This window comes from Vespa crabro, chromosome 12, assembly GCF_910589235.1.
Source record: "Vespa crabro chromosome 12, iyVesCrab1.2, whole genome shotgun sequence".
NCBI classification, from domain to species: Eukaryota; Metazoa; Arthropoda; class Insecta; order Hymenoptera; family Vespidae; genus Vespa; species Vespa crabro.
In genome coordinates, this window is record NC_060966.1 from 6,199,141 (window position 1) to 6,220,682 (window position 21,542).

At 34.1% G+C, this 21,542-nt stretch overlaps 2 protein-coding genes and 2 long non-coding RNA genes across 13 annotated transcripts; 2 read left to right on the forward strand and 2 right to left on the reverse strand.

Moving 5' to 3' along the window:
• Positions 1-489: 489 nt before the first annotated feature.
• LOC124428297 (plexin domain-containing protein 2-like) lies at positions 490-19,863 on the forward strand. Of its 4 annotated transcripts, none has more exons than XM_046972219.1 (8): positions 490-1,061; positions 14,960-15,507; positions 15,706-16,110; positions 16,197-16,389; positions 16,494-16,703; positions 17,046-17,444; positions 17,597-17,733; positions 17,958-19,863. In XM_046972219.1, exons 1-8 carry the CDS (start codon positions 920-922, stop codon positions 18,024-18,026), a joined length of 2,103 nt encoding a protein of 700 aa, XP_046828175.1. In that variant the 5' UTR covers positions 490-919; the 3' UTR covers positions 18,027-19,863. The 4 variants fall into 4 exon arrangements, with proteins under 4 accessions (XP_046828175.1, XP_046828176.1, XP_046828178.1 ...); XM_046972220.1 differs by having other exon boundaries at positions 15,727-16,110; XM_046972222.1 differs by having other exon boundaries at positions 14,960-15,333.
• LOC124428304 lies at positions 952-3,377 on the reverse strand. Its single transcript, XR_006943133.1, has 3 exons — positions 2,479-3,377; positions 1,728-2,063; positions 952-1,088 (listed from the first exon to the last, which is right to left on the reverse strand). It is a non-coding gene; the product is annotated as an uncharacterized LOC124428304 (long non-coding RNA).
• On the reverse strand, positions 4,746-14,953 carry LOC124428303. Of its 7 annotated transcripts, none has more exons than XR_006943128.1 (4): positions 14,273-14,953; positions 11,145-11,892; positions 5,820-10,538; positions 4,746-5,428 (listed from the first exon to the last, which is right to left on the reverse strand). It is a non-coding gene; the product is annotated as an uncharacterized LOC124428303 (long non-coding RNA). The 7 variants fall into 7 exon arrangements; XR_006943129.1 differs by having other exon boundaries at positions 11,145-13,841; XR_006943127.1 differs by having other exon boundaries at positions 13,590-14,953.
• Positions 19,864-20,085: 222 nt separating the features above from the next.
• Positions 20,086-21,481, forward strand: LOC124428300 (39S ribosomal protein L47, mitochondrial). Its single transcript, XM_046972233.1, has 5 exons — positions 20,086-20,341; positions 20,451-20,618; positions 20,686-20,900; positions 20,985-21,144; positions 21,232-21,481. Exons 1-5 carry the CDS (start codon positions 20,220-20,222, stop codon positions 21,368-21,370), a joined length of 804 nt encoding a protein of 267 aa, XP_046828189.1. The 5' UTR covers positions 20,086-20,219; the 3' UTR covers positions 21,371-21,481.
• The last annotated feature ends 61 nt before the right edge of the window (positions 21,482-21,542 follow it).

Below are 21,542 nucleotides of genomic sequence, written 5' to 3' on the forward strand. Positions count from 1 at the left end.
ACTGCTTTCATTTTTCATTTCATACTTGAAACGTTAATTAAATTTGTTACTAATCTCTTCATTTGTATAATTTATAATTAATTCGAGAAAATATTTCTTCTCGTATAAATGCAGAAGCTTTAATAATAATTCGCAACGAGTTATCTCCAGTTGATAAATTTCTTTAGATAGATAAGAGGAAAATAAAATGGAAGGGGAAAGAGTGAAAATAAGGGTAAGAAACGACGAGAGAAGAGAGGAAAAGAGGAGAGGAAAAGAGAGGGCTCCCTCTCGAAGGAGTCGAGCGTTCGTTCGACCGGCAGTGAGAGCCGACATGCCGTTCCCGCCGCAGGCATTCGTTGTCGTTGTTCGTCCGGTACCGGTTTGAGAGCGTCTCGAGACAAAGTTCCTTCGAGTTCCTTCTTCCCCTTTCAGCGCCTTTCCTCGCGCATTTGTGCCTTCTTTCGCGTACAAGTGCCGTATCCGCGTGAACGCGTTCGCTTATTCGACAATTGAACTTAACAAAAGAGAAGACGTTGCTTGGAATAATATATAGGATCGAATTCGTACCACGAGGAGATAAAGAAATAGGGAACAAAAAAAGAGGGCTAAGTTCTTGGAATCAAGGAAAAAGAAATTGAAGAGGAGAACCATACCTTTTCTTCTCCTTTTGCTGGAACATCAAAAAATTACAAGAGTTTTCTTCTCTCAGTCTCTCCCCTTCTCTCTCCTCCCCGTTCTTTCTCTCCTCCCACTCCAACTCCTCCCGTAGCATCCGCCTCTCTCCTTCTCTCTTTTTCTCTTTCCTCCTGCTCCCTCCTTTCTCTTTAAGCGTTCTTCGTCGAAGGCGCGAGGTAGACGGCACCGTGCGCTACGTAGACCGCGCACAGGGGATTTCTAAATTCCTTGGGCGCGGGAGAGTTTTAGCGAGTTTGTAAATATGGCGTGTGAACGGTGGTGCTCAGAACGTGGCGACTACGAGGCGACCGGTTCTTCTTCTCCCTCACAATGGCCTTACGTATTGCTGTTCCTCGTCGTTCTACTCTGCTGTGGATCCTCGTCTTTGGCGATTGGCCAGTTTGGTGAGTCTCTAACTTTCATCCTTCTATCTGCAAAGATAAGAGGACACGAGACGGTTTTCCTTTGGGATGCCAACGCGTAAGATCCTTCGAGAGTTAGAATGAAAGAGTGTGTGTGTGTGTAAGAGAGAGAAAGAGCGAGCGAGCGAGCGAGCAAGCTAGCGAGAGAGAGAGAGACGAACGAACGAACGAACGAACGAACGAACGAATGAGACGGAGAGAAAGGAGTTGGAAAGAGGCGAGCAACGAAAGGAAGAAGGTTGTCCGCTACGAGCAGCGTTAAGGAAAGAGAAAGAGAGATACAGTCGCGAGGTCGGGGGAGAAGGATAGCGAGTTTGCTGACGCGACGAAGACGAAGAGAACGAAAAAGAAAGAAAGAAAGATATATATATATATATATATATATACATCTTTTTACGCACACATACATAGAGCGAAGAGGGGGAACGGGAAAAGTTAGCCCGTTGAACGAGCAAGAAACGCCTCTTCCTACGCGAGCTACTACGCAATTCCATCGAGTCCCGACTCCTTCTCGTTTAAGAGACTCTCCTAGCTTATAGATTCACCTTAGTTTCTATCGTAATCTTTGCGTATAATATCTTATTCAATGGTACTTGATCGAGATTTTCGAAGTTCGCGCCGTAAAACATTGAAACGTCGTTTTCGTACCTCTCTTGGAATCCGTTTGTTTTCCAATCATTTTTTGCTTCTTATTATTCACTGCAACGATGAATCTCCAAGATCTTTCCTCGCGTATTCTTTTCTCGTTGCATGAAAATACATGCAACTTATTTTTTATCCTTCTCGAGAGCAACCTTCCAATGATTTATTCTAATCATCGATCTGTAACGCGTCCATGCACGAATACCTTTGACCGTTGACGATTTTTTCGCATACATTGACTGCACCTGATTGGTCGAAACCACGGAGACCTGTTCGCCTATGAATTTTAATTGGTCGACAGCAATGACGAGATCTGACGTTCATTGGTTATTCATTACGTATCTGCAATATTTAATTATATATTAATTAATAATGATTACTAGATGGAAGCATCGAGAATAATCGGAGACAAAAAAGAAATGAAAGAATACATTGATATATAGGCTTTCAATGATTCCTATAATCGTCCTCCGTTGCTCTCTTTAGGTTATATTTCAACAAAGAAATGACATATAAGAGAAATAAGATTTGTGTGCAAGAGGTTACTATCTCGAGAATGTAAGCAACTCGTTTAAGATCATAAATGATATATATATATGTGTGTGTGTGTGTGTATGCGTGTACGCGCGCGTGTGTATATATACACACATATATACACGCATCGCGTTGTATCCAGCACGACGACGTGAATTACGCAAGGGCGACCCTATGTTTGATGATTTTGTCCTACGTTATTTTCAGAGATTTTCTTAAATACCTTACGATCGATCGAACGCCAATCGATAACTTCGATTTTTTTCTCCTTCATCGAGTAATACAATTTTGGTGCGACGCACAAAAGTCTTCATATCTCGATGATTTATATCAAATTTCTTCAACGTGAACAAATATTATTATAAGATCAACTCCGTAACTACGCACGAATATCTTTATCTCTCTCTTTCTCTTATCATTTTTCTTGTTTTCCTCTTTCTATCCTTCTCTAACCACCTGTTCCACGCACAACCGTATATAATTCCTTCGATGCAGTCGTTAGTTGTATAAGTTACGTACTTACAATGCTCGCGCTAATATAACGGGTGACTAATTTCGATTTGTAAACGATTACGTTTTGCATTCTTGATGAAATTCTAATCTAATCTGACGACATAAAGATCTAAATATTGCATGATTATTAGTAAAAACAAAAAAAAAATTCTGGTAGCTTCGATCGCACGGAGAGAACGACGACCATTTTGAAAAGAAACATAATGGCGGGATATTTGAAATTCGAGAACGAGAGAACCTACGTGTATTAACGTGTTTTTTTTTTTTATATATATATAATTGTACAACGGACCATTAAATCGATAAAACTTCTTCTTTAACATTCATGCTCGACTCGAATATAGATAAATGTTCGTGAATCTGTTTTTATCTGACCGTATTTTATGTCATTGCGAATCTTTTCCAATATACTTACTTTGTCCTCATTCTTCTTTTTTTTTTCTCTCATTTTTTCTTCTTTTATCGCTAATCAATGCTATACGTACCATATGTAACACTTGTACATTACAAAGAAATCATAGTAGCCATCGACTTCTTTTTCTTGCAAACGCATTGTTCAAACGTTAAATTATTCAAACGATATGTGGCTTTACATTTCACTTATGCGTTTGATACTTTCTTTCTTTCCTTTTTTTTTACTTTTCTTTTTTACCCGAACGTTTTTTCGTAAAACAAAATATATATATATATATATATATATATATAATTTTATATCTTCGAAAATTCTCGTCATTATTACGTGCAATTGGACGCATGATAATTTACGATATACAAAGAAAAATTAGAAATCATAGAAATTGTTAAAAAGAAAAGAAAATCTAAATGAAACTTCGACACGTCGTTATTTTCCTTTTTTCTTTCGTTTTTTATACCATTTCTGTGAACGTTCTTGTTCACATATGGCGTAGGAATATCGCCAAGGGTTCTTCTAACTTCTTCTTCTTGACTACGATCTTTGGAATGGTGAGAGAAGCGTTGAGTTCGAGGGCTTTTTCTGCCGTCAACGCGATCATTATGATTCGAGACCTTCCATGTGAGCGAGTGAAAGAGTTCAACGAGTGGCCACTCGTCAATCTACGTTCCAAACGTTTTGCGTACGTTTCTAATACTTACGCATATATATGCCTATACGCGTGTATGTTACAACCTACGTATCCAGATTATCAGAGCGAAGTTAAAATTAAAACTGAAACTTCCTCGACTTAAAGGAAAATTCTTTTTTCGACGAATTTCTGAAATAATCAAGAAATTTACAAACCATACGCTATGATGTTCTTGGAAGTGTTTCAAGATCTACATTTCTCGAAAAATAATTACACTTTTTCCTTTATATAACTACTCGTCTTTTATGCTTTCCTTTGAGAGGAAAAAGAAAAAGAACAACTAAACGCAATACGCTTGATTCAACGACACATGTTTCTTGTTTTATCCGCCTATACATGTGTGTGATGTACGTATGTACAAATTATCAGTTACTTTGTTCGGGAAGAAAGAAGCAAATTATTGGCCATATCGTCGAGTTAAAAATAATGACAGACGTTTCGACCATTTTCAGTTATTTTATGATTATATTATGCAAGTTGTGCATCAAAGAAAAAATTAAAAAATAAAAAAACTAGTTGCGCGATCAGCAAAAATGATTATATAATGTATGTAATAATTCTATATTGTTGCAGATAAAGGGCTAACCCTTTCGTAGATACAAACGTTCACCCGATATCTTCTTATCTCAATGTAAATCGTAAACACGACACACACCTTCGAGCTTTACTCGCATGTCTGGCTTCTGCTTCGTGCGTAAACGTCTACCGTCCTGTGTAATCTATAGCTATTGTATTACGTCCTTACATATGTACTCTATACCTGTTACATTCATACGCATATCCATTGTATAGATATATAAAAATTACTCGAAGGCTTTCGATTTTACTAGATAAAAGTATAGTTTTCAATTATAACACAAATAATGTTACATTCTTTTTCTTTTTTTTTTTTTTCCTTTTTTTTCTCTTTTTTTTCTCTTTTTTTTTTTTTTATAACAAATTCTTTCAATCAACAGTTCATTTTTACAATCCGACAAATGTTTAATTTATGCTTGTCAGCTTAACCGTTAAGTTTCTAATACTCTGAAACGTTTAAATGAGCTTCTGTTCTTAAAATAACACATCTATGTATATGATTTTATATATATACATACATATATGTATGTATATACCATATGCACACCCGCAGTATATGAGGAACATAAAACGAAAGATACAAAAAGACGAAACTAAAACGGGGCCAGCCGGTATAGGCAGACGTATGCGACAAAGACGAGTGAGGCGAATTTCGAAGAGGAAAAGGGTGTAGCTCAGCGAAGATAACGAACACCCACGTGGCACCCTTTTATACGGTCATTAAGCTTGCCTAATGCGAACGGAACGGTCTACGAACGATTATACTCGATTGCTTCTCGTGTGTCTCTTCTTCTGCGTCTCGCAAGCTAATACGTGTTAACGTTTGTATACATGCCACGCTTCTTCGTAAATGGACGGTGAATTTCTTCCAATGACGATACTGTTTACTTTAATTTGTAAACAAAGATTTCTTCTTATTGTTACCACCAAGGAGACGTATATGTCGACCTGACTGTTGCTTAATACTATCGATTATGAAATCTGAAAGTAACAAAATATTTCAATTACTTTGTTTAATACGCACATTCAATTACATCTACGATAAATATTTATAATAAATGAAATCATGGAATTTCTTTAATATAGACAATCGATATAATTGACGAATCGAGTGAGAATACGTAAGCTATGGTCGAAGCGCGAAAATGCAACGAGTTCAATGAACTCGAGCTTCTCTTGCTACATGCTCGTAAGCACGCATGTAAAGCGTTGTAAAAATATACGTCGGACTTGTCTTTGTGCGTGTGTGTGTGTGTGTGTGTGTATATATATATATATATATATATATATATATAAAATATAATATATATATGTAGAACAGATGTATTTATATTTATATACGCATACATATGCATGTTTAAAATGTACTCACACGTGCGTAGGTGTAACGGAGGAGGCCAGGCAAATGCTTAGAATAGTCTCTGCGTAGAGAGAGGGTTTCACACCGGAAGCTCGTCGACCAATAATACAAGTCCTTCCGTTTCTATTTTTTACGATTAGCTGCAAGTTTCTTTTTTTTTCTTTTATCTTCTTTTTTAATCTGTTGTGGATAATCTTCATAATTATACTTATCAGAACATCATGATATATATTCTGATTTATATTCTTTGAATAATCCCATTTGGATGATTCAAATATCTTATTACAATGATAACGTGATGATTAGTCGAACACGAAGAAAAGTTTGTTTATGGTTATTATCAAGTCCTATTAAGACGTCTATTTTACTGGAAGGCATTCTTAGATAGTTCTTGGTAGAGTATCTGTAAAAAAAAAAGAGAGAATACTTAGTTATCATCTTCATAGTTATCGCTTTCTCCGATAGTGAAATTTGTTCACGAAAATAGCCGAGACTTTTTCCATGAAATTGACAATTGATTTTTATATTTCAATATTAGACAAGATATATATATATATGTAGATTCACACTCGATATTAAGTATTGGTTACATCGTACATACATTGAAGATTGTTTACGTTTTTGAATCATACGTACATTGAAAAAATGTACTCATAATATTCGATGAATATTCATGAGATTAAATGATTGATTATGCAAAAAAAACAAATAAGAAACGTTTACAAGAGGAGTAACAAACTTTTTAAAAAACATTCGTTTGTATAAAATATATGTGTAATACGTCCTTGCATTTGCGTAAGTATCCTCGACAATCGTACACATTACGCAAAGAACATAATTGCTTAGTAAGTCATGCTCACTTGAAGCAACAAAAGCAACTTTATTTCGTAAAATAAATTTGCCTTCTTATCTCGAATGTTTACAAAGTTAAAAACAGTTGATATATTTATGATTCAAAAATTCAATTCGAAGTCCAAATTATTGAATATTAACAATTGAATACATAAAAGATTGTCTGATCTATATTATAAATATGTATATTACTTTTTTTTAACGAAGAAACTTCATAGTTAAACAAACTTCATTAAGAAGTAAAATTTTATTAATATGACCTCTAAATTAATCGAGAAATTTTATTTGTATGCTTTAATAAAATTTAATACCAATTCAAGGAAGTTTCATTGAAAGTGATAAGATTTATACAGATTTCTTAGAGTTGAACATCTTTTCCTGAAAGTCGTATCAGTTAATACCTTAATACTGCTTAGAGCTGCCACAATTTTTTTCTTTTGTTCTAATTCTCAAAATTAGAAAGATCGTATTAAAAGAAATTAACAAGGAAAACGGAGACGTATTCTTAAAATATTCGATCGACATGAAAATATCACATATTCGGATCTGCTTCATAAATGAATAAGTTAATGATCACTTTTCCCTGATTTAATCTTTTTTGAAAATTATTCGAGTTATCTCTCTCTCTCTCTCTCTCTCTCTCTCTCTCTCTCCCTTTCTTTTTGTTTTTTTCCGTACCTACACGGTTTCGTGCTCGCATCATTATACTGTTCACTGGCCTGAAAATCCTTGTGGCGTATCGACGAGCTCAGGACACCGTCACCGATCGTGCCTTTTGAAGAATACTTTCGAGAGACTAACCGAACCCCCCTTCTGGTGGTTCGACCTATGTTTTGTATATCGTTCACGCGTTTAAACTAATTAATTATCTCGCCACTTTCGCGTTACTTTCAAAGCCATGACAAAAATTCTAATTTGGTAATTCGGTCGAATATTATTACATGCACACACATACACACTTAATGTATACCAAAGAGTATCGTGGTCATTTAGAAATTACCTCGATGACTTTGTTAATTAAATAAAGCGACAAAGAGTATAAAGTTAATAAAGAAAGAAGAGTATACGTTTTAATATGTAGGTATCACCTTTATAGATCCTTTCCATTGTCCGAACGAAATTTCATTTCTTTTCTATTTGAAAGATTAATAAAATAATATTGGAACGAATTGATATGCAAGTCATTGTTGGTTACGTAGAAATCGAATAAGAAAAAGAAATGAAATAAAGAAAATAATAAGTTTCTTCTTCTTTTTCTTCTTCTTCTTCTACTTGAGTGAACAGTCGTCCTTAGTACTGTAAATCGGAGCGATTTCTCCAGGGGTCATACTAAAGCGGTATCGCGGAAGGGAAAGCGGACATAACGTTACTTCCCTTTGCCGTTAGTATTTCGACAGTGTATATACGTTAAAAATTTTCATTGCAAAATCTAAAGATATAATTATTACAAAATGATATATTAAGTCAAGACATTAATATTACATTTTCATTAGATAAAAAAACAATGTTTCAAATCACTAATAATGAAGAAAAAAAAGAAGAAAAGGAAGATTTCAGTGCGATTTTATTAAAGTATCCTATCGAGTAAGCTCGAAAGATCATTGAGCTTAGTTTAAAGAGTGAAAATGATTATTATGAAGGGTATTCTTGTCGGTTCCCCCCTTGAACGAGAACGCAATTGTACTTCATCGTCGCATTGTCGTTTAAATGGCTCTTCGTATGCACAGGAGCGATCGTGTTCGTCAACGTCAACGTATTGCAACGCGTTCGTCGTGCCTTTTATAACAAAATGAACGTGAGACACGTGCGTTTCGTTCTAATAATAGCCTACGTATATGCATATGCGTGAAACAAAGGGATAGATAAGGATTTACACGAGTTTTGTCTCAAAAAAAAAAAAAAAATAAATAAAAAACTATTTTCGCGTTCTATCGATCGTTCAGTCATCATATTTTCTAACAGATTCCTCGAACTTGTGAGATCTTTTAAAAGGACATCTCTTAAATAGAAAAAGATGAAACGGTCAGGTGTTTTATATATATATATATATATATATATATATAAACACACCATTGATTATACGCAATCCTTTGTTTCGTTTCTTTTACTTGGTCGAAGCTTATGCGAGAACTGAACACGTAGAAGAGAGATTACATATCTTTTTTTGACGTCGCTTATTTCTTCTTTCTTGTTTCTCTTTCTCTCTCTCTCCATCTTCTCTCCAACCATTTTCCATGATCAAGCTTGGCGCCAGACGTAAGATTCTTGAGTGGCTCGTGTGACAAACGCAACAGGATTGAACCCTCGAGCTATGTATATAACCTTTTACTGTCTGCCTCTCTCTCTCTCTCTCTCTCTCTTTCTATTTACGTTTCAATGTTTTGAAATACGTAGCGATAGAATAATTAGAAATACTATTTTAGAACATAAACTAATCGTATTATGAAAATTCATCATTTGAATCGATCAATAAAAATCATCATCTGCACTGATCAATCAAAATTTTGATTCTTGTTCTGATGTAATAATTATCCGTGTAATATAAAATAAATATTAGAATTACGAATCTCGAAAGAATAAATTTTCGAGGAAACTTGGTACTTCTTTTCTTAGATTTCTTACAGTGTTGAAAGAGATACATAACAATTATCTATCATTTTAAGTCGTGAATTATAACTCTTCGCGACATCTGGCAATATAAACGAAATTCCACAAAACGGGTCGAGCAAGCTCGTGACGTGTCACTTGCTAAGGATACTTAATCTTATGCTAGAAAATGCTAGAAAAAAAAACTGATAGCCGACCGATACATTTATACATTTATACTATAATACACACACACATATGTGGATATGCGTATGTGTATGTGTATACTAGATATATAATAATCTGAAAAAGTCTTTGGATTTATAAAACACCGCTTAAAGATACGTAGTTACGAATGACGCATATTATTACAAAAACAAAAAAAAAGAGAAAAAAAGGAAAGAAAAATGTTACATTGATTTTTATAAATTTTCGACTTTTCTTCCGTCATTAAAAAGTACTAACAGTATCCTGGGTCTAGATCGATGGCAGATAAAGATCGAGATTCGTAGAGAATAAAGAACAAAGGTAACAATAAGGAGAGAGAGAAAGATAAACAGAAAGAGATCATGAAATATCGGAGTGACGTTTACGATCGGAACTGACTGCATCGTTTCGACTTTGGTCGGTCCCACGATCCGTTGTTATCTCTAATTGTGTAATGGTACCTCGGAGAATGTAAGAGAATCGGGTCAGAATGTATGTACGACGTTACTTTCCGGCGCAGGGACTTAATTATTCTCGCAATAATTATGCGAAGCTATTGCACCAACACTTACGATATCTTTTTTTTTTTCAAACCATCATCTATCCGTATCGTTAATCGTTCTATAAATAAAGAAGAAAAATCGATTTACAAAATCAACAATTGCTGGATGGCATTTTACAAAATTATTTGGATTTACATAGAAATTTGAAAAAAAATTGAATGTGCAATAGCTTTGTTCTTGTTAATATTTTTATCATAGAAAAAATAAACATTCATGCACTTTCTTCTTCTTGAATTCAGACGATGATGTACAAATTCTTGAATGAAATTAGACGAACAGGATGTATTTCAGCTTGTGCTTTCGAATGCGATAGAGAAGTTTATGCAATATCTACGTCCTCCTGGTATCTTACTCATTTAACCAACGACATAGTATGCCATAATGACTTTAATGTTGCCACGTTAACTGAGGCAAATAAGCTTTCCTTTCCTTTTCCGCTTGACTCTTTCGAGAGACTTTCCAACTTGATCGAGTCAAATCGATGATCGGAACTAACGAGATTTTCTACACCTATCAAACGAATCTGTAAAGAAGAATATACATGTATTAATAAAGAAGAAATATTTAACAATTTGATAAGAATGAAACATATTTCCTTGTTTCCTTCTTTCTAAAATCACCATGGTGAAAGATTTTTGTTTATAGAAAGCGCAAAGGAAAGTCGAACCAAGCTGAACTGTGTGACAAGCCCTAAGAACGGGTTCTCCCCGATGCTATTTTTACGGGGTGTCGCGTATGATACGGGACAATCGTGAGTCACGTTTTAAAAACTGGTTCCGTGCTTCGTATGCAGTTACCCGCATTCTTATACCTGCGAGGAGACACCCGACCCATGCGATTTATGCGCGTCGTGCCCTATGTCTCTTATTGTCTTCTGATTAGAAAATAAGAGAAAAATCGATTACGATTTTTTTACCTATATACAGAAAACTTTATACCCTCATTAGATCAAAACTGAGACTAAAGTCTCTCTTTTTCTTTTTTTTTTTTTTTTTTTAATAACTTTTTCATATATTATTTCAGCTTAAAAATAAAGTGAAAGTAGTATAGTTATTTTTCTGAATGTATTCATGTGCAAAGGATCCAATAAAAGAGAGAATGTAAGGAGTCTTCTTCTTGATGAAGTTACCTGGGAGAGAGACGATACTTTCCAAGGTCGTCCAACGATCAACTCTGGTCAAACTCGATCGGTCGATTACCCAGCGGCGCCTACTCCTCCTACTTTACTTCCCCCTCATCACCTCCTTCTCTATACACTTATGGAATTTTTATTTCGTTTCTTCGGCGACGACCTACGCTCATCTCGACTTCGTTCAGGATCTCGAGAAACCTTGAAGTAGACACGACTTGTAAATTATATACGATATTATCTTCTTCTTCTTATCTTTTCTTCATTTCATTATTTCTCTCTCTCTCTCTCTCTCTCTCTCTCTCTCTCTTTCTTTTCCTTATGATTATTAGTAACGAAATGCATGACTCAAATATTATAGAACGCTATCTGTAAATTAAAACAGAAGAAAGTGTTAGATTATCATAATATTTTTGGGATGTTAAATGGGACACCCTGTACATTTCATCAGTATATACAGATACAATGCATCCCAGACGCATTCAATGGTCAACGACGTTTTCAATTCGCAGACGAAGTAAAAGGGTCGCTGGACTCCGAAGAATCGATTCTTTATGCCGTCGACGTTTCTCTCCCAGACACGGGGAAGAATCTTTCGTGCGAATCACGAACTCTGTCTTTCCTTCTATTTTCTTATTTTTTTTTCTTGAAAGAACAAAATCCTTAGAGATTTTACAATGATTACAAGGTATAGAGATGTTCATGTCATTTTATTTTTGTTGTTGTTATTAGGTATTTCTTCATGAATCTGAAAAAGAAAAAAGATTAAAGAAGATTTTATTCTCAACACTATATAAAATTAAAAAAATATTATACAACTTATAACAAAATGATCTCGTTGAATTTTATGCATTAGAGAAGATGCAAAATGGCATGATATATGTCTTAGGTAAAAAGAGATAATGCGAGATCTTTCGTGTGTGTGTGTTAATTATGATTTGCTTTGCCACGCGATCAAAGATAACGCGAGGAAGTTGAAAAATACGAACGTTGAGAAAATCGCTCAGTGCAGTCGCTGAGGGAGTGAGCATATCGCCAAGAAATAAGTGAAAAAAAATAAAAGAAAAAAAGAATGAAAAGAGTTTCTGACGGAAATGGATATTTCAAGTTGGTCGAGAATAAGCATCATTCAATTGTTCTTCGAAGAAGATTAATTAATGAACGATTTTTAAAATTAATCGAAAATTGACGATTTTGTATTTGTGTACAATTCAACAACAAATAATATTCTATGAACAATTATTTTATAGCAGATTTCTTTACTCAATTCCTGTGACTATCAATAGGAAATCTCTTCCTTCATTATTTCTAATCATCCATTCGCTAATAGTCCACATAGTTTCTAATCTTTCCCTCAATCGACTTACGATTAAAGTCACGTTTAATGCGTCTTTTATTACTAGAAAAACTAATGACCACAATTCGACTATATGCTTTCGTTAAGTTTTTCTAATCATATCTATATCATTAAGATCATTTTTACGAGATTTAGCGTAAAGGTTAAAACATAAAAAGATCGTAAATTGATTGTGAATCCTACATTCGTGTCTACACGAGCATATTCTAATACTAATTATGTGAGTAACATTGACATTGCTGCACCATTTCCGGTCAGATAGTATTCAATGAGAAAAATAGAAAGGAGAGAGAGAAGATACGTAGGCGTATCATTAAAAATCTTTAAATCTTTTTTAGTAATATATATTTTATACTTAAAACAAAAAACATTTTCTATATCAACGAGTGATAATGAATAATTATTTATTATCAAATTGTTAGGTAAGAAATTGCGATTATTTACAATGTTCGTAAGCAATCGTTATATATTATACTTTAATTACACTTTTTACTGATAAACTCTTGATGTTACAATCAAAAATATTCTCTCCTCTCTCTTTTAAAAATTATGATTGAACTATATTCGCTAATGAACTATATTCGCATAATTAAAATCATGCATAAATTAATCCAAAGGACACTCTCGCCAATGGAACTTCCTTAAAAGTATATAGAACGAGGTCGTTGCGAATACCGAATATGTGAAAAGAAGGTATTCCCCGAGGACGTTCATTTTCTGCTCACTTTTTTCTCTAACATTTTTTTATCTTTTTTATAAAATAAAAAAAAAAAAAGAACAGGATATGATTCGTTTTAGTTCTGTCACTTAATCTGCATAACTTATTTTTATATAATTATATCTTGTAATTGATCATATGATGCAAGAAGGAACCTAGTTAGTTTATCGCTCGAATTGCTCCAAGGTAAAAAAAGCGCAGGATTTTTCAAATCGTTCATTTCCTTGCTATCATTCCTAGCTATCATTATTCTTTATTAATTCATTATTCCAATTGTAAATGAAAATGGTTAATATTGCAATCACATTAACTCATCGTATACGTAACAATAAAGATCGTGTCGTTGTCCGAATGATTCGTAATAATTTACCAAATGGAATGTTCATAATCGCGAGAATGGATTCCAGTATTCGTCCTTGACAAGTATCGACTAATCTTTGTATTTGCAAGGGAAATTCGTTGCGGCATGTAATTTCCATTAGCACAGAGACAAAGACGTTGCAGACATCTCTCTCTCTTTCTCTCTCTCTCTCTCTCTCTGTCTCTCTCTTTCTCGATAGCTCAAGGTTGTGTATACGTGTCAAAATTCCTTCTTATTCTTATTCAATTTCCCTGTTAGATTCTAAAGTGAATATAAAACATTACAATTTGTCTATAAAAAATAAAACCAAAGAGGTTGGTCAATTTCTAAAAAAAAAATCTCTGAAACTATGTAAAAATAATTATTTAAATATTATTCAATAAATTTGTATCTCGTGTTAATAATTATCGGATTACCACACTGTATGTAATATTTAATATGTTGCACATAAAAGATCGACGTGCTAACGTCATCATATTCAAAACAATTCTTTATTACTTCCTTCGACTATTAACGGTCAACAATTTTAATCGTGAATCATGTTGGAAAAATTATTATAATTGCCGATAAAAGACCATGCTAAACACGTTATTCACTTGTACGTTGTACGCATTCTTCGATGTACTCGTTAACGCATTCTCTTTTTTTTTTTTTTTATGTAAAAGAAAAAAATAATTCAGAAAAAAATTTACCTTCTCGCTTGATCCAACGTTCGCGTATTTTTATCCTGAAATAAGATGTTGACGGTTGTACGATATATACGTAATGATAAGAAAAAAGACATTGGCTTCGTATATTTTATTCCCGACATCTCGAGCTCTACTATCATGGTGATCCGTTGCAACGCCAATCATTGCCTTATCCGGTCGATCGTTTGCCCTGCTTACTAGCTCGTTGTATGCCGATATAATATATAATATATTACGTTACTTAAAAAAATTAATAACCTGTAACATAATTAAAACATTATGAAATTCAATTTTTATAAATAATAAATTAAGCGAACTAGACTTTTTATTAAAAATCAATTGAATTTAATATGTACCAAGTGCAACGATGCGAGTACGTATACAAGCACGCATGCGATTATTCTTCATTGATGTGATTCATCGATGAAGAATATCCGATGTTATTAATTCATTCTTAACATACGAATTAATAATACCGAATTGATCGCACTGGTATAGGCACGCGAACGGAATAAGAATTGAAAATTAACCCTGTCTAATCTATCAATTAGATCTCTTCGAGCTGATTCCAACTTTATATTCTATACGTTATATCGTCTTTACTTCGATGACTGATTTTTCTTTGTACATTTCATTCAATCGTTAACATGTACATCTATTCTTCATTCGATTGTTGTTAATCTTTTACAGATCACGAATACTATAGTTATTCTGGAATCATGTCAAACGCGAGATCATCAGTCGACTACAGTTTACCATATTTATCCTTTGCTCCTGAAGAAGAGCTGCTTGTCAGAGAACGCCGAATGACTAACGATAAAGACACGATAAACTCTGATAGGGAGCCCCAGGGTGAACAGGCTGGAGACAAGATACATCAACAACAACAGCAGCAGCAACAGCAACAACAATCAATACAACAACAGCAGCAAGGATTGGAGCAAACTTCTATAAATCATCAGATAATTCAACAACCATCGACGCTTCAGCAAAATCTAAAGCACCAACAGGAACAACAGCAGCAGCAGCAGCAGCAGCAGCAGCAACAACAGCAACAAAAGCCTGTAAATGCTACATCCAACTCACAATCAGATGATGTTTCTTATTCGACGATTAGTGGAGCATCAGAAAATCACGATGCAGCTTCCAGCACTAAACCAAGCGTTGAGGTTTCTACGCAAAAGTCTGAAGTAACGTCGAAGAGGAACTCCGTCTTTGTGTCTCAGCCGATGAATCCGGTATATATATATATATGTATATATATATATATATATATACATATATGTATATATGCATCTCGGAATCTTCCATATTACTTTTTCCTATAAAAAAAAATAATATTCTTAGTTTTGTGTTACATTAGAATTACATTTATTTTATTAGTATCAATTACTAATCCTTACAAGTTTGTTAATCTTGAAAAATCGCTTTGGTAGATAACTGGAAGTGTTTCACAGCAACCGACAATGTCAGGTGATACTGCCGAGGAACAGGAACTAAATGAAAGTGCTTCCGGAGGTTACGTTACTGAAACAGTCAACAACCAAAGTAAAAAGAGCGAGGTTTCAGAGCCTACCACTGAGAAGGACAATGGCAATGAAAAGGAACAATCTGATACTGACATAGGCGGGATATCCATCACGAAGTTCTCCGACATGAATGCGTTCAATAAATCGCTCGCGCAGAACAACATAACAAAGACCGAAATGGATGCGCATCAATATTATAATAGCACGTTCATCGTCAATGAGTCAGTTGCAAAGGGTTATTGGGTTGACATGGACAATCATCCTGATCTTCGTGTTAATCATTTGCTCAGCAAAAGTCACCGACGTGCGACAGTAAGAAAATTGTCATTCTTATTTCTAGAACGTAACAATTGATGTTAACAAATAATATTTATATGGAACTTATTAATTTTGTTTAGACCGTCAAATTGAAATTCGACTTTCCATTTTACGGTCACAAGGTCCGTAATATTACCATCGCAACGGGTGGATTTTTATATACGGGAGAGTACGTACATAGTTGGCTAGCCGCCACTCAATACATTGCACCACTTATGGCCAATTTCGACACGAGACTTTCCAACGAGAGTTTTGTTAAGTATGCCGATAATGGTGAGTGTGATTCAATCATCGATAATAATAAAATATTTTCATCTTTTTATATTGATCTTCCCTATCATTTTTATATATTTATTGAACATTTTTCATATTTCTAGGTACGTCATTTACGGTCGAATGGGAAAAGGTTCATCTACAGGAGAAGCACGCCGACAGTTCATTCACTTTCCAGGTAACTCTGCATCAGAACGGTGACATCGTCTTCGTGTATTCCGTTATTCCTTTCATAATAGAACAAATAGAAGACACTACACATCCTGTCAAAGTTGGGCTCAGTGATGCCTACATCATGGACAGGACGGTGTTCTGTAAGTCCTATTTTTGTTCTTTTCTTTTCTCGAAAACAAAAGCTTTCGTTCCTTCGTCGGCTGCTCTAGACATGTCGCAGACACTAACTCGAGCGAATAATCTCAATCTCCACCTGGTGTCGTTTAATTTTAACTTAACGCATAAAGACTGGCCGCTCGCCAGTTCTAAAAACGTCCTACGAGATTATTGGAACCTGGCCCGTCCTCTTTTCTCGTTCCTTTTGTTATTCTTCCTTATTTTCTCCGTTCAGAAACTCTACAAAGCAAATAGAACATTTTTTAAACCTATGATCGTAAGCCGAATTTGAAATATAAATTATTATTTATTGTTTCTTTTCACAGTTGTTCGTCGAAAAACAATCTACGAGTATCATCGCGTCAATTTCAACAGACAAGACATCAAAAATTGGACTGTCATTTATTTGCGTGCATTACCTACTTGCTTGGAAATGGATAATTGCACGGATTGCTTAACAAAGTTAACAGAGTTTGATTGCAAATGGTGTTCCGAATTGAATCAGTGTAGTACTGGTACATTTAGATCACGACAGGATTGGCTGTTGAAAGGTTGTGACATCAGACATATTAAGGAGGTGGACATATGTCCGCCATCTACGACAATTTACAAGGAACAGGAAGAAGGACACGATCACAATGGACACGTTCATACGGAAGAGGATGCACTCTTGAGTAAATCCGTAGTGAAGAAGAAAAGTCCTGGAAGCAGTCCTCTGGAACATCGTGAGTTTAGAAACGATTAGATCTTATTAATTGAGAATAGAAATGATTTCTCTCTCTCTCTCTCTCTCTCTCTCTCTCTCCCTTTAGTCATTTAGACGATCTTCTTAATAATCGAATGAAGAAGATTTATATAACGAGAATGTCTTTTTCAGCTCGAGAGAATATGAATATGAGCGTGTCAGGTATAATCGGGATCCTCCTTGTCGTCACTTTAATTGCCGGTTTAGGAGGATGGGTTGCATACGCGTATCGTAATCCTCACAGTGCATCTGGACAGATGTTAATCAGGGTATGTACTCTAGATGATGCTTTTGACAAAGATCATCTATTGATTGACGATCATTTGAAATCTAGTCTAATATCCTACCGTATTTAAATCGACCGTCATTTATAATTACGAAGAGTGGGATAATAGTTATTGCATTGGTTTTTTTTTAATCGTGACGCGTCCAACAAGCGCGCGGAAAAAGAATATGATCAAAGTTAACCCATGCACCTTTTTATCTCCTTCAGTATCGTCCAAGTCAGTGGAGCTGGCGAAGAGGCGAAGCACGTTACACTGCTGCAACGATCCATATGTGATCGCACGTGGGCGAGATATGAGAAAGTCAACAAGAGTCGAGGAATACAGAAACTTCCTACTACATGTATACAGTAAACACGAGCCACGGCGAAACACAAGCTAAACGTTTACGTAACACAAGCTAGACGTTTGCTCAGACGATGACAAACGTGTCCTTTTTGCGAAATTTACAATAAGTTACATAGATTTTATCCATCGGCTAGTACATTCAAATAGGTTTTATCGTATCACTCGTAAACGAACGATGTAGTCTTGAGGAAGAACAACACTGAAGGTCTTATCGTTCCTACAAGAGAGATCATCAATGAATGAAAACTATGAATTACTTATAAACGAACCAAGGTCAATGAATTCACGAAGGTTGAGTGAGACGCTCGCATTTGTTGAACTAACGAACGACGATCCGGAGGACGATACGCATTTTGTTTATTACATTGGCAAGTTCTAAACAATGCCTTTCGAGACATCTTCTCTACGGTCAAAATGAACTACAATGTAAGCTGAATATATATATATATATATATATATATATATATGTATGTATATATTATAATAGTCAAACGTCTTGCGAATTACATCGTCGCGTACATTATAAAACCTATGCGTTTTTATTATCGCGTAGGATCTTTAACGAAAGCGTTTGATATATACTTGTTAATCGTTACGGTCAAATGTAAGAATCGAAGGGGACGGGTAACTTAGCCTGAGTGTCCAGCGTTTATGTGATTTTAGCAGCATGTGGTATATCTTGTTATTGTTTAAGAATTCGTTTTTTTTTTTTTTTTCTTTTTATCGTTAGATCAATTATAATAATATTGTTTTTAAGTATGTAATTTTCTTAGTCGAAGAAAAGTCAAATCGAAGATCACTCTCAAACGAACAGTTTTTTCATGTAGTAGTAATGTTGAAACTACAGTCTTATTGATTGAGAGCCAATGCAAAGAAGTAAATCAACCTAATCGTTTACTTTCGAATCCGTATTTTCTGCATGGCATTCACCTTGGTACATTCCAAAATCATTGAAGAATACGATAAAGACAAGATGCAACAGAGCTTATTCTTTGATCGTAGTTTCTTCATTTCTCTAGAATATACATACTTGATATACGCACATAGAGTATATGCGTATGTATATATAAGAGTATATTTTCGAAGAAGTTTTATATAAACGAGAGCACCTTCACTTTCAAATGATCATGAAAATAGGAAAATAACAAGAAAAGAAAAAAAAAAAGAAAGAAAAAGAAGATAATAAAAAATAAAATAAAAAAATAAAAAAAAAAAAAAAGAAAGGCAAAATTTATATCTATATCTGATAATATTATTAGGTCACGTTTGTATATATATATATGATAGTTTTTTAAAGCAATATATAATTTTTATCTAATTTTAAGCGAATTCACTGTCGAAAGGTGCCTTTTATCGATTTTTCTGACCAATTTATCGTCGAGGATAATAATCTCTATAATATTTTCTTAAGTATATTTGAAAGCAAGAACGCATTATGCATTTTAAATATATGAATGTTTATATTTGTAGAAAGGTATACCCAATGATCAATTTAATTATGAATATGGATATTCGTTCTGTTCGTGACTAAACCACGGTTTTTATGCGAATACCATCAATTAGTGATCTTTTAAATGGCGACATTTCATTGCAAAATGAAACGAAAGTTTTATCTCTCTCGATTGCATTACGAACTAACGTCTTGGATGTTAATCAAGCGCGCACGAAGAAAAAAGCAATTTATAAAAGAATCCTTATTAGTTTTCTTACATTATTGTACGATTTAACTCATAGTTTGTGATAATAAATATTATAATTATTATGATATTTAATTTTACCAGATATTCTGCCGCCTTTTCTCCATGAACTTCTTATTCATAGAATCGAAAATTCGGATAAACGTGCAATAATACATTATTTTATATAAGTTATTCGTAAAATGTGCCAAGTATTAAATAAAAAATAAAAAAGTGAATAATAAATTATTCACCTACAACGGTTACGTTTAATTTGAGAAATATGTGAGCAACGTCGTGATTGGCTGGAAGAACGGTTCATCGAAAACGATTTGCGATTGGTTCGTACGATTCTACGGTAGCGCCACCAGCCGTATAAATAATTTACTAAATCAATATGGATTAATGTCTTCCTCAATAAACGATTAGTTTAGAATTTAATGAAAAATGGCGTCTTTAACGAAAGCTGTACACATTTCAAAATTGGTGAACAATGTGACGAAACTTATTACAAACTTATCATTATCCAATAATATTAATTTAGTTTCTAACACTAGGTTTATTCGAAGGTTTGCATATAATCGTTTGAACGTATTCCATTCGTTTAATTATATCTCCCATTATAATATATAGGATAAAATCTTTTCCGACTGTTATATTTTTGTAATAATTGCATAGATTACCTATGCAACCATGTGCACTATTGCATGCTTCATCAACAAAATATGATTTAATGGAGTTCTTTGATGACACAATTAATTGGGGTAAAGATGAAGTAAAAGTTGGACGTTCATGGAAGATGGATGAATTAAGATTAAAAAGTAATGAAGATCTTCACAAGTTATGGTAAATTTATTCTTTTGACTGTAAAACCTAGAGAAATAAGTTCTAAATGTAATTCAAGAAATTACAGGTTCGTGTTATTAAAGGAGCGTAATATGCTCTTAACCATGGAAGAAGCATGCAAAAGAAAATATAAGATTTTTCCAAATCCTGAACGAATAGATAAAGTTGAAATGAGTATGTCAAATTTAGAATCTGTAATTCGTGAAAGAAATAAAGCTTATCATTTACTTGAAACTGGAGAAACAGGAGAACGTCCAGGGAAATTTGTATATAATGCGCTTGGTAGGTTATTTCAAAAGTTTCATTCATATCTTCGATCAGATCAAAATCAATTTTCCAATGTTTTCCTTTTTCTTTTTTTCCTAGGTTACAAATCTTATTATCGTATGCGTGAATATCCTATACCACAATTTATGAACAGCAAATGGTATAAAAAACATTTCTTTGGATATCAGGGTTATGCAGTACGGAAATTTCTACGATTGTATAGAGAAAAATTATGGAATATTAAACGGAAAGCAAGAAAGTACGTCTATTATATTTCCTCTATTATATGTGATATATCTGTTATACCAATATCTGTTATACTAATGTTGTTTTTTCATTCATTTAGCCGCGATTTTCAGCATGCTTTAGTCTTGCTCAGAAGATTCCCAAATATGGATATTAATGCATTCAAAGAGAAATATCCATCTGTAGATATAGAAAAAGCAAAACGGTGTAAAAAATCACAAGGACATTTTATATCTTAATGCAATAATCATTGTTTTATGAAAGTGTAACCTATAATAATATAATTAATTGTAAATTATAACAACTTTATTGTATATTAATAGAAGTAAGATTAAAAGTCCTAACATGTACTTGGTTGTATTAGTTCATGTTTTGTCCACATTTGTCGCTGATGTCACGTTTCGCTCCGAG

Coding starts and splice junctions, on each gene's coding strand:
- LOC124428297 (XM_046972219.1), top strand. CDS start 920: ATGGCGTGTGAACGGTGGTGCTCAGAACGTGGCGACTACGAGGCGACC. Junction 1,062..14,959: donor TTTGGCGATTGGCCAGTTTG/GTGAGTCTCTAA, acceptor AATCTTTTACAG/ATCACGAATACTATAGTTAT. Junction 16,111..16,196: donor AAAGTCACCGACGTGCGACA/GTAAGAAAATTG, acceptor AATTTTGTTTAG/ACCGTCAAATTGAAATTCGA.
- LOC124428300 (XM_046972233.1), top strand. CDS start 20,220: ATGGCGTCTTTAACGAAAGCTGTACACATTTCAAAATTGGTGAACAAT. Junction 20,901..20,984: donor ATTTGTATATAATGCGCTTG/GTAGGTTATTTC, acceptor TTTTTTTCCTAG/GTTACAAATCTTATTATCGT. Junction 21,145..21,231: donor ATTAAACGGAAAGCAAGAAA/GTACGTCTATTA, acceptor TCATTCATTTAG/CCGCGATTTTCAGCATGCTT.